This window comes from Ichthyophthirius multifiliis (assembly GCF_000220395.1).
Source record: "Ichthyophthirius multifiliis unplaced genomic scaffold scaff_1120509251418, whole genome shotgun sequence".
NCBI lineage: Eukaryota > Ciliophora > Oligohymenophorea > Hymenostomatida > Ichthyophthirius > Ichthyophthirius multifiliis.
The window spans coordinates 65,001-77,727 of record NW_004085893.1 but is presented as its reverse complement, the minus strand read 5'-3'; the positions used below and the strand labels follow the sequence as shown (position 1 = coordinate 77,727).

The 12,727-nt window shown below is 14.3% G+C and overlaps 2 protein-coding genes across 2 annotated transcripts in view, besides 26 other annotated features; one reads left to right on the top strand and one right to left on the bottom strand. All coding sequences in view use genetic code 6, as the record gives it.

Moving 5' to 3' along the window:
- Positions 1-649: 649 nt before the first annotated feature.
- Positions 650-725: a microsatellite.
- Positions 726-731: 6 nt separating this feature from the next.
- Positions 732-756: a microsatellite.
- Positions 757-793: 37 nt separating this feature from the next.
- Positions 794-841: a microsatellite.
- Positions 834-884: a microsatellite.
- Positions 885-1,019: 135 nt separating this feature from the next.
- Positions 1,020-1,058: a microsatellite.
- Positions 1,059-2,558: 1,500 nt separating this feature from the next.
- Positions 2,559-2,602: a microsatellite.
- Positions 2,603-2,661: 59 nt separating this feature from the next.
- Positions 2,662-2,700: a microsatellite.
- A 1,703-nt stretch (positions 2,701-4,403) lies between these two features.
- Positions 4,404-4,438: a microsatellite.
- A 92-nt stretch (positions 4,439-4,530) lies between these two features.
- Positions 4,531-4,672: a microsatellite.
- Positions 4,673-4,902: 230 nt separating this feature from the next.
- Positions 4,903-4,948: a microsatellite.
- Positions 4,949-5,437: 489 nt separating this feature from the next.
- Positions 5,438-5,477: a microsatellite.
- Positions 5,440-5,529: a microsatellite.
- An 8-nt stretch (positions 5,530-5,537) lies between these two features.
- Positions 5,538-5,563: a microsatellite.
- A 374-nt stretch (positions 5,564-5,937) lies between these two features.
- Positions 5,938-5,972: a microsatellite.
- Positions 5,949-5,991: a microsatellite.
- A 416-nt stretch (positions 5,992-6,407) lies between these two features.
- Positions 6,408-6,469: a microsatellite.
- Positions 6,470-6,627: 158 nt separating this feature from the next.
- Positions 6,628-6,664: a microsatellite.
- A 91-nt stretch (positions 6,665-6,755) lies between these two features.
- On the top strand, positions 6,756-9,913 carry IMG5_199740 (hypothetical protein; the record flags this gene model as incomplete). The annotated part of the gene is made up of 6 exons (XM_004024068.1): positions 6,756-6,860; positions 6,904-7,656; positions 7,765-8,043; positions 8,090-8,365; positions 8,464-9,179; positions 9,340-9,913. The coding sequence occupies 6 exons, from the start codon at positions 6,756-6,758 to the stop codon at positions 9,911-9,913; spliced, it is 2,703 nt and encodes a 900-aa protein (XP_004024117.1).
- Positions 7,660-7,743: a microsatellite.
- Positions 7,660-7,758: a microsatellite.
- Positions 7,671-7,743: a microsatellite.
- Positions 7,712-7,759: a microsatellite.
- Positions 8,376-8,456: a microsatellite.
- A 661-nt stretch (positions 9,914-10,574) lies between the features above and the next one.
- Positions 10,575-10,625: a microsatellite.
- Positions 10,588-10,674: a microsatellite.
- Positions 10,630-10,674: a microsatellite.
- An 840-nt stretch (positions 10,675-11,514) lies between these two features.
- Positions 11,515-11,578: a microsatellite.
- Positions 11,579-11,606: 28 nt separating this feature from the next.
- The window catches only part of IMG5_199730 (PH domain protein), a gene marked incomplete at its 3' end in the record, with an annotated part of 9,470 nt that continues 8,349 nt past the window's right edge, over positions 11,607-12,727 (bottom strand). The window contains exons 9-10 of the mRNA XM_004024067.1: positions 11,922-12,594; positions 11,607-11,690 (exon numbers count right to left, since the gene is read on the bottom strand). Coding sequence (XP_004024116.1) covers positions 11,607-11,690; positions 11,922-12,594 — 757 coding nt within the window. The remainder of the gene's footprint in view (positions 11,691-11,921; positions 12,595-12,727) is intronic.

Sequence of the window (12,727 nt, the reverse complement as noted above, 5' to 3'; positions counted from 1 at the left end):
TTACTTTCGAAATTATTTAAAATATCACATTTTTATATTTCTTAAGTTATTATAAATAAAAATAAAATAAAAATAATAATTATTATTTGTTTGAAATTAATCATTTTTTTTTTGGAAATATTATTTTTTTTTATTTTTTTTTTTGAAAAATGTCTTTATTTATTTATGTTTTTTAGCGTTATTTAATATATATATTATTGTGTTTTTAACTTTTTATATAATTTATTTATTTATAATAAATCAAAATTTATATTTTTATCTTTATTAATATTATTTTTTAAATTAAATTTTGAAATTATTTATTAAATTAATTCATGTATTATTATTTTTTTAAAAATATAAAAGATTTTTTTTATTTTTATTTTTTAAATCAAAAAAAAAAGATAAATATTAATTTAGAAATTAATAAATAATTAATTATATTTAAAAACTATATAATTCTCAAATATATAAAAAATCTTAAAAGATATAACAAAAATATTTATACTTATTTTTTTATATCCAGAAAATGAATAAATAAATAAAAATTATGAAAATTAAAAATTTTTAGAATAAAATCTTTTTTTATTAAAAAAAAATCCTATTTTACAAGAAATATATATTAATTACAAAATATATGTAGACTCAATATTAATTATTATAATTAATAATATATTTATTTATTATTATATTAGTATATATAAGTATATATATATATATATATATATATATATATATATATATATTTTTTTAATTTTTATATAAAATTTTTATATATTTAGTTTTTTTATATATATGTTTTTATTTAATACTCTTTTTATTTTTATTTTAATTTTTAAATTTACTTTTTTTTTTTATTTTTTTAAATATTATTATATTAAATAATCTTTTTTTATTATTATTTTATTTTTATAAAAAATAAATTTAAATATATTTATAATTATTATATAATGTATTTTTTAATTATTTATAATAAATTATTATATAATTTTTAGTGTTATTTTTTATTTTTAAATTCTTTTTTAATTTTTTTTATATCTTTATTTTTATTTATATTATTTATTAATTTATTTTTTATTTTTAATTAACATATTTATTCTTATTATTATAAATTTTTATTTAAATTTTTTGTATTAATTAATACATAATATTATGTAAAATTCATGTATTATTCTTTAATTATTGATATTAGTCAAAAATTACTTTTCTTAATTATTTTAGTTTTTTTTAAACAATTAAATTATAAAACTTTTATTTATTCTTATATATATCTTTATATAAAATAATTTTTGTTTTTTTTTTTAATTAAGATTTTTTATGATTTTTATTTTATTTTTTAATTATATTAAATTAATTATTAAAATTTTAATTTTAGTTTTTTGTGTTTATTATATATTATTTTATTCTTAATATAAACCTTCTTATTAATTTTTATTATTTTAAATTTTAAACTTTTAGATTTTTTTTTAATATTATATATTTAAGAATAATTTATTATTATTGATTATAATTTTCATTTAATACTTTCAAATGTTTTATTTAACTTTTAATTTTTCTTAAGTTTATTATTAATAAATTTCATTGAATTGATTCTTATTATTATTTAATTTTATTATTTAAAAACTACTATATAATAATATAATTCAATTTAAATATTTTACCATTACATTTATTTATTTTCTTGTTTATAAATGTCAGTTCTAATAGATCTTATATTTTAATAATAAAATCTTAAAAAATATGTTTTATTTTGTTAATTTTAAAGTTGAATTTTTCATTTATATAAATCTTAATTTATTAATTTAAATTCTTAAATTTTCAATTTATAATATTTATAATATTTTATTTTCTAAATAAAGATAATAATCACCCTTATTTTCTTAATCTAATTATATTATTCCGTTTATATTCGAATTTTTTTTTTTATTCTATAATTTACTATTATAATTGGTTAATTGGTTATTTTTAATAATTTAATATTATTATTATATGAAATGTATTTTTCTTAATAATTTTTATTTATTTTGCATATATTAATTCTTTATTTTATAAACAAGAATTTAGAAGTATTAATTTCAATTTTTATCTCGTATAATTATTATTTTTCTTTATTAATTTTTAATTAAATACATATTTCTTTCTTTTTGATTTTTTTCTTTTTCTATTATTTCGTTTTCATTATTATCATTCAGTTTAATTAATTTTATTAAAGCTCTAATTCTTTCTTAGAAGGATGACATTACATATACATATTATTTGCGTTTGTTTATTGAGTATTAATTGTTTATTCTCATTTCTTTGCTTTAATTTAATATTCGAGTTAGCAAGGTATATTCCTTTCTAATTAATCTAATTATATTTTATTTACTCATTAAATTAATTAGCTTATTTTATTTGTTTATATATCAATATCATATTCTTTTTAAATAAAATAATTTTTTATTTAATTTTTTTGTGAATTTAACTTTATCTTTTTATTTATTCATTCCTTTCTTTTTAATTACTTCATTTATATTTGAATTTTTAGATAAATTTATATTCTTAAAAATACCAAACTTTAAAATTTATTTTTTCAAATTTTTTAATTTTATATATTTTTTTTATTTTTATTTTTATTTTATTTAGATTTTTAATAATTATTACTTATAAAAAATTGCCCGATCTTGATTAATTTAGAATTTCATATTTATTTTTTTATATATATATGTGTATTTTTATATAAAAATAAATAAAATAAAAATAATATGTTATTTTAAACAATATGTGAATTTTATTCATATTTAAAATTAATTAAAAAAAAAATATTTAAATAACGAAGCATTATTATATTTTAAAAATGTCAAATTAAGAAATTATTTAAAACTTTAAATCAATTAATAAAAATGATAATTTTAGAAGATTTAGTATAGACAGAAATATAAATATATTATCATAAAACAATAACAGTAAAGAAAAAATAGGTAATATTTTTTTTTATATTGTACAAAATAAATTAATTTTAATTTACACAAAAAAAAAAAAAAGAAATGTAATTTAACAAAAAAAATAGATCAATAATAAATAGAAAAAGATTTATATATAAATAAATTAATATAGAGTTATTCAAATTAAAGTAGTTAAAATAAAATATATAAAGAATATTTACTTTCAAAAGAAAAATTAAGTACATTGAGAAATGTAAGTAGTCCTATATATTAAAATTAATAATTAAAATCTTTAAATAATATCGATTTAAAAATGAAAAAAATCGAATCTTTAAATTACGTTCCTTAACATAATAATATGAGTATAGAAAATAAATATGAATATAGTTTATAAATGTAAGAGAATAATTAAGAAAACTTGAACTTACTTTAAAGTAATAAAAAAGAAATAATAAATAATGTAATCTCAGACTAAAACTAAAGTCATAAATAAATAAATATGTATTAATATGTATTTAATTAAAATGAAAAACCAAATCTTAAAGCAAGTTTATAATTATAAAGGTGCAAAAGTTTAGCTTTTTAAGAAAATAATTGTTTAAATAGTAAAAAATATTATAAATAATTATAATTTTATGTATTTTGTAAAAGAATAAATCACAGATATATAAGCATTAAAAAATATTGAATAAATATGGAAAATTTAAAATTATAAATCATTTGTTAATAATTTTAAAGTAATATTTTTTTTTATTATTATTATTATATAAAAATATATTAGTGTAAATAAAAAATTTAATAGAAATATGAAAATATAGAATTAATAAATGAAAGTGATTAATTAATTGTATATTCGGAATAATTATGTGAATAAACATTTTTTAAGTCTTTAATTTTAATGCATTTTGTTGATTTATTAATAGAAGAACAAGTAGATATATACAGTTTATCTCTTATAGATATATATAAGCAAATAAACCAAAAAACAATTTAATTTAAAAGTGTAGCATTAAAAAAAATGAATATAAATCAGATTTTAGAATGTATAAATAAACATATCCTTGAATTAATTTAGGCTAAACATTAATTAAGTAAAGAATTATTAATATAATTGTTTTTGAAGAAATTTTAGGAAGATGAATTTTTATAAGAAGGGCTTATTTAGACCATGAAATAAATTATTATTTAAAATGCTAATTAGTAATTATTTTAAAAAGAAATTATTTAGTTTTAAAATTAATTTGATATTTAGTTGGAATTAATGCCTTTAGTTTCTAATGCTTTAAACAAAGTAGTTGAAATTCATTATTTGTTTGAAAATAAAATAGAAATTTAAACTTTTAATAATGTTAAATTTTAATATAATAATAAAAGCAAAATAAGGATGATTTATTATTATAATTAATACTAAAGAAAATACTATTATTTACCGCTTTTGAGTAAATAATAGGCTATAATTTATTAACTAGAAAATAAAGAAAAAAATAATAATTATATATTTTAAAATAAAATATTAAAATAAAATATATAAAATATGATGAATTTCTGGATAAGTAATAATGAAGCTTATTAATAAATAGAATAATAATAATTTAAATAAATCTAATAATAGAAATAAAATTTTATTTAATAATAATAAACATAGTAATAAAAATAATAAAAATAATAATAATAATAATAATAATAATAGTAATAATAATAGTAATAATAGTAATAATAATAATAATAATAATTGTAAATAAAATAATAATAAATAAAATAATAATAATTGTAAATAAAGCAATGTAGTTAAATTTAGGATATAAGTAGTAAATTATCATAAAGAAAATTTTCTTTAGATTAAAATAAAAATTAATAAAAATTTTGTTATTCTTATAAAATAAATAAGTAAGCTTTAAACTAATACTCAGTTTTTTATTTAAATTCTTTATAAAATTAAATAAATTATACTGGAAATTTAAGATAATATTATGTTACTAAAAAAATTTGAACTATTTAAAAATTATAATATTTTTTTTTAATTTAATTTTTTATTTTTAAATTTATATTAATAAATATTTATATTTATTGTTAAAATGATTTATATATTTTAAATTCTTTCTGTTAATATTTTTTATTAGAACCATTTTTATTACATATAAAATATATAATATTTATTATATATTTTGTTATATGTTAAATATTATAAATATAATCTTAATTTAAATTATAAAATAAAACTCATTTTTTTTTTGTTATTATTATAATATTATTTTAATTGCTAATGTATTAGACTAACATTTGTAAAATATATCTTTTAAAATATTGATAATAACAACATAGTAAAAAAATTAAATATGATTTAATAAAAAAAAAAAAATTAAAATAATTAAATTATCCATTAAATGTATAACAAAAAAACAATAAGAAAAAAAAACATATTAAAAAAAATGATTAATGTAAAAAATATTTGAAAATAATATATAATAAAAATATATAATGTTTTTTTTATAAAATTAAAAAATTTGTAAATAAAGATATATATATGTTTTTTTAAATATATAAATATATATAAAAATATATAAAATATATATATATTTCTTATTTTTATATATATATTTATTTATATATATAAATATATAAATATCTTAATTTTTTTTTTTTATATTTTTTTTTATATTCATTAAAAAATTATAATACATCATTATTATATAAATATTTTTAATTATTTGATAATCACATTAATTTATAAAAAATTATTATAGAAAATTTTAAAATTATTAAAAAAAATTATTGTAATAATTTTTACTTTTTATATCTGTTTTTATATTTTTTTTAAATAGAGATTATTATTATGAAAATATCTAGACTTTTTTTTTTTTATATCATTTTTGTTATTGAATAATTTAAATTATTACTATTTTATATTAAATTTTTATTACATAAAGTAACTAAAAAATATAAATTTTATAAATTTTGATACTTATAAAATTCTAAATTCTTGAATATCTATTTATGTAATAAATATTATTTTAATATTTTTTTAAACACTTATTTTTATTTTACATTTTAATTTACATATTTATTTTAAGGTAACTATTTATTTTAACTATTCTATCTTTTATCTTATTTAAATATTTATTTTTTTCCATTATAATGTATTTTTTAAAATTTTTTAAAGATCTTTTACTTAATATCTCTAATAAATATAATTACAATCTACCTACTTTTAACTTTTATATTTATATTTAACTTATGAATTTTTTTTTTTAGATTTCTTTTTTATTTTTTGGATTTTTATATATTTTATCTATATTTACAATTAATATTATATTAAATTTATTATATTGACATTATTTTTTTTATGGAAATATATTTTATTATTATAAAAATAGAAAGAAATAAGAGTTTATAAAAATCGAATACTTAAGCTTTTGTAATATAAATAATTTATGTTTTGAAAATCATTTTGTTTTACTTCTTAAAATAATTGTAAATAAATTAAACTATATCATATATATATATATAATTTAATATAGAATATTAATTAATATAATTATTAAAAATAATAATTTAATTATAAAAAAATAAGTGTAATTTTAATTAGTTTTTTATAAACTTTTATTTTGGTGTTTTTATATTTATTATTTTACGTTTATAAAAGTTTATTTTTGAAAAATAAATTTAAACTTTTTATATATAATAAAAACTAAAAACATAAATATATAAATAGTATAAATATAAAAAAAAAAAAAATTCAATTAAAAAAATAAATATTCAATATACATGTATATTATTATTTTGACCATAAAAAAAAAAAACATAATTTTATATAAAAAACAAAAACAAAAAAGCTAAAATAATAAAAAAAAGATGAGAAAAAAAGTAGACGGTAGAATATAAACATTAATCGAAAATTGCATAAAATTACGCCAAAGAGGATTTTTCATTATAGTAGGTGACAAAGGAAGAGAGCAAGTAAAAATAACTTAAATAAAATAATAAAAAATATAAAAAAAAGGCAGTAAATATTCATTATTTATTAAATAAAATGAACTTCAAAAACAAGCCTCAAGTATTGTGGTGTTATAAAAAAGAACTCGGTTTTTCGACTCACAGATAAAAGCGTGCCAAAGAAATAAAAAAATTACAAAAAAAGGGTTTATATGATCCTAATGTAGATGATCCATTTTAATTATTTATAACTTCAAATAAAATAAGATATTGTTATTATAAAGAGACACATAAAGTACTCGGATAGACTTTTTAATTATTAGTTTTATAAGATTTCGAGGCTATAACCCCTAATATGCTTTGTAGAACAATCGAAACAGTTGAAGGAGGTGGTTTCGTGATTCTTTTATTAAAAACAATGTCTTCTTTAAGGTAACTATATACTCTTAGTATGGATGTACATTAGAGATTTAGATCAGATTAATTTTAGAATATATAGCCTAGATTTAATGAAAGATTTATTTTGAGTCTTTCTTAATGCGAAAATACTATTATAATGGATGATGAGTTAAACATTTTACCAATATCTAAATCTATAAATAATATTGTAAGTATAAGCAATGACTGTTTAGATCTAAAAATGGTAGAAGAATTATAAAAATTAAAAGATTCTTTGAAAGATACATGTCCTATAGTTGGAGCTTTAATTTAAATTGCAAAAACATTAGATTAAGCAAAATGTATACTTAGTTTTATTAATGCTATTAGTGAAAATAAATAATAAAAATAAACAATTTCATTAACTGCTGGAAGAGGAAGGGTAATATATTTAAATATATATATATATATATATATATATATTATATATATATATATATATATATATATTATTTTTATATATTTATATTTATCTTTTTTATATTATCAGGGAAAATCAGCTGCTATAGGTATTTCAATAGCTTCTGGAATTGCTTAGGGTCTTTCAAATATTTTTGTTTGTGCACCTTCTCCAGAAAATCTAAAAACTCTTTTTGAATTTATTGTATTAGGATTAGAGTAGATTGGATTTAAAGAAAATATGCATTATGATATTATTTCATCAACTAATCAAGAGTATAATAATGCTGTAATACGTATTAACGTTTTTAAAACACATAAATAGGTTATTTAATATGTTAAACCTATTGATGGCTTATCGGTTGGGACTGTAAAAATATTATATATATGTATATATAACTTATTTTATATTTAAGGCTGATTTAGTTATAATCGATGAAGCAGCGGCTATTCCTTTATTTTACTTAAATTAATTTTTAAATAATCCGTTAGTTTTTTTAAGTTCTACTATTAACGGATATGAAGGAACTGGTCGTTCATTATCTTAAGAATTAATAAAAAAATTAAAAACATAAACTATAACGAATTCTAAAAATTAAAGAATACTAAAATAAATTACACTTTAGGATCCTATTAGATATTCGCCTAATGATCCAATAGAAAAATGGTTAAATGGATTGTTATGTTTAGAGGTTAAAATAAATATATATATATATATATATATATATATATATATATATATATATTTATATATATATATATATTTATATTTATATTTATATAATTTTAGGCTACTGATGCTGTTAGTTTAAAAGAAAAACTTCCTCCTTCAGAAGATTGTGAGTTATTTTTGGTAAATAGAGATACTTTATTTAGTTATAAATAATCGACTGAAACATATTTATTTAATTTGATGAGTTTGTTTATTTCTTCTTATTATAAAAATTCTCCAAATGATTTACAAGAAATCAGTGATTCTCCATCTAATTCAGTTTTCGTTTTGATGTAGAAAATAGATGATAAAAATCCTAAAAAAGGTCTTCCGGATATTCTTTGTGCTATTTAAGTTTGTATAGAAGGTAAAATTTCCAAAGAAGCTGTCTAAATTAGTTAATAATAGTCTGAAAATTCAGAATTTAAAACTTATACTGACATAATTCCATATACAATAACAGAAGAATACCAAGATAACGATTTCGGAAAACTTTCTGGAATTCGAATTATTAAAATTGCTACACATCCAGATGCATAAAGAAAGGGATATGGGTCTAAAGCACTGTCTTTATTATAAAGTTTTTTATAAGGACAACTTTTGACTAAAAAAGACGACTTGAAAAGTTATTTTGATAATTATGATAATGAATAAAATTATAGTAAAAAACCTTTACTAAGAAAATTAAATAATATAGAACCACCTAATGTACATTATTTAGGTCTTTAATTTGGATTGAATTAAAATTTATTTAAATTTTGGCAAAAAAATAAATTTGTTAGTCTTTATTTAAGGTAAAAAAATAATATAAAATATAATTATTAATATTTTTTTTAATAAAAATCTTAATTGATAAAAAAATGAAATATAAAGAAATATTTTTTTTAAAAAAATTTATATATATATATATATATATATTTATTTATTTAATTTTTTTTCTTTTTATAAAAATAGATAAAAAAAAAATGAATTAAATTTAGAACATAGTTGTATTATGATTAAAAATTTAGATTGTATTTATTAAAATAATGAAGAGTAATTTAACAATAATTGGCTTAAATTTTTTAAAGATGATTTTAATAAAAGGTTAGTTTAGTTACTTTCTTATGAATTTAAAGAATTGAATGTATAATTGTGTATAGGAATTATTGATCCTATAAAGGAAAACTAATAAATTTAAAAATATGATTTAAAAGTAATAAACATAAAAAATATATATATTATTTATAAATAAAAAAGAATTATTTAAACTTTTTCATTAATCAATATGATTTAAAAAGACTTGATTATTATTGCAAAAACTAACTTTAATTTATCCAAATACAAGAGTTATTACCTGAAATAAGCAAATTAATATTTACTAATAAACTTGGAAATATTAAACTTAGTGTTTTATTTTATACTGTTCTTTTAGGTCTGGGACTTTAGCTTAAATAGCCTTAATAAGTAGCAGAAGAATTAGATATTAGTACTTAATAAGTTTTAGATGTTTTTTATAAAGGGATTTAGTAAGTTTTTATTGTTTTGAAAGAGGCTTTTTAATACGAATCATTAAATAATAAAAAAAAAATTAAGAAATAATTTAAAATTAAAAATATAAAAAAATTAAATATAATTGATAATATATTTTATTGTATTTTTATTTTTATTTAATTAAATTTATTTATTAATTTATTTGTCATTATTATTTTTAAATGGAATATTCGGAAGAAATATATTCACAAATTTATTTTTGGTTAAAAAGTATTCAGTAATTAAGAAATATAGATAATATAATTATAGACATAAGCAATGGATATTTAGTAGCTGAAATTATTAATAATTAACATCCAAATATAATAAATATGGAGGATTATAAAAATAGTGAATAAAAAAATGATAAAATATTTAATTGGTAAAATTTAAAATGTAAAAAAATTTAGATAATAATATTAAAAAAAATTAAATATAAAAATAAAAAAGTTTTAGTTTTTAAAAAAATTGGGTTATAAATTTTATAAAATGATATTGAAAATATTATTAATTCAAATCCAGAAACAATAATAAAATTTTTAGTTTAATTAAAAATTAAATTATAATAGTATAATTAATTAATGAATATTGAATAAAAAGATATAACTTAAAAATCTAAATAATAAGAAATATTTTAAACATAGTATTAATAAACATAAGAATAATACATAGAGTTGAAATTAAATCAAAAATATAAATATAGAATAAAAGATATAAATAAATAAAAAAAAAATATATATATATATATTATATATATATATATATATATATATATATTTAATCTTTTTTTTTCTTAACATAGAAATATATATTAACCAAACGATTTATCTATATAAAATTAAGATGAAAAAATTTTATATTTTAAGAATTAATTAAATGTTTAAATTAATATTTTTTTTTGTTTTTTATTTTTTTTTTAATTTAGGAATTAGATTAAAAAATAAATAATTTGAAATAAATAAATTAATAAAAAGCAAAATACATAAGAGAAAGGTTAAATGAAAGAAAATAATAATTATTAAACTGAATACAATTTTTACGAAGAATATTTTAAATAATATTATTATTTAATATATTTCTGTAATAATTTTTTTTACTTTATTTTATATAAATTTGAATATTTATTTCAATTATTATTATTTTATATATTTTTAACTAATTAATATAAATAAAAATCTTATTATTTTTTATAAAAAAAATATGAATACAAATTAACAAGAAGCTGAAAATTAAATATATATATTAAATAAAATTGTTAATAAATGTTTTTAAAAATGTATAATTAACTTTTTTAATGAGAATTTATTAAACGGAGAAGATAAATGTATTAAAAATTGTTCGAAAAACTATTATAATTATCTATATACTTTTTATAATTAAGTTGAAAAGAAATGAAATAAAAAATAATAATAATAATAAATACACGAACATAAATAAAGTAAATAAAAATTTATATTTTGTACAATTGTAAATCTATTATTTTCAAAATTAATATTTTTTAAAAAAAAACTAATTTAAATTTGAAAATATAAATAAATTTAAAATGCATTTATTCAGATAATCTAATTATAATAAAAGCTCTTTATTTATTTATTTTAAATAAAAAATAAATAGTTTAAAATATAAGTTTATTTTAAATAATAAATAAAAATATAGGTAATTTTAATATTATATAAAAATAAATAAAAATATTATTATTAATTTATTTTTCATTTATCTTTAATATATTTTAATTTTCCAAATATAATTTCTTTTTATACTTAATTAACACATCCAATAATAATATTTTTTTTCTAATATTATTAAAATAAAAAAAATAATAATAAAAATTCTTTTTTTGTTACCTTTAAATACTTATTTTCTTTAAAAGCCTAAATTTAAATCCCTTAACTTAAAATTTCTAAAAACTGGATATTTGTTGCTTCAATTTCTAAAACAAACTTATATTTTATATTTTTCATTAAAATGGCAAAATCATTTACAATAACTAATAAAAATTCTTCGTTAAAATCTTCAAAATATACTTAATAACTACCCATATACATTTAATTTTTATATTTCCCATTCATATAATCTCCTAAAACTAAACTCATTTTAGCATCCTATTCATTATATTCTTTAAAATATTAATTTTTTGAGTAAAAAGACCTAATCATTCTAATTCTTTTATTCGAAGGTTTATCATCGAAAACCGTAATAGTATTAACAATTCCTTCCGCCGTTTTTTACACGAAATCAATTCCTCCACAAAAAGGCTTAAAAATTAATCCACTAAATCCTTTAATACTCCCAATTAAAAAACCTAAAGATCCCTTCTTTTTAGCCTCATAGTAAGGAAGGTCAAAAAACCCTTAAACTCCTCTCTATATGCCCAATATAAAGGCCAAAAAGCCTATAAAAATGCCTGCAAAAGCATGGCTTGGATGCAATGATTTTATGTATTCACGTTTTTGCATAAAAGTATCATCTAAAGAAAGATAAGCCAATACAGTACATAAAGGTTCGGTTAGAGATTACATTGAATTAAGTGAACCTGAAATTGTGTTTTTAAGTAAACTAAAGGCTCCTTTTGTTAAGCCTATTGTGCCTTCTATAGGACCTTTTACAAATCCTTCTAATGGATAGTTTAGTAAATCAGAAAAACCTATGTATAGGCTTTTGGCAAGACCTAAGGGATTAGCAAAAGGTTTAAAGAACCTATAACATTAAAAAGTATAGAAATTAATGTTAAGTAATAGTTCCTGAATATTAATTTTATAGTATTTGAGGTGGTATCAAATAATTTATTTAGTTTAGTTCTTTTAATATTAACCTTTATTTTTATTTGTTA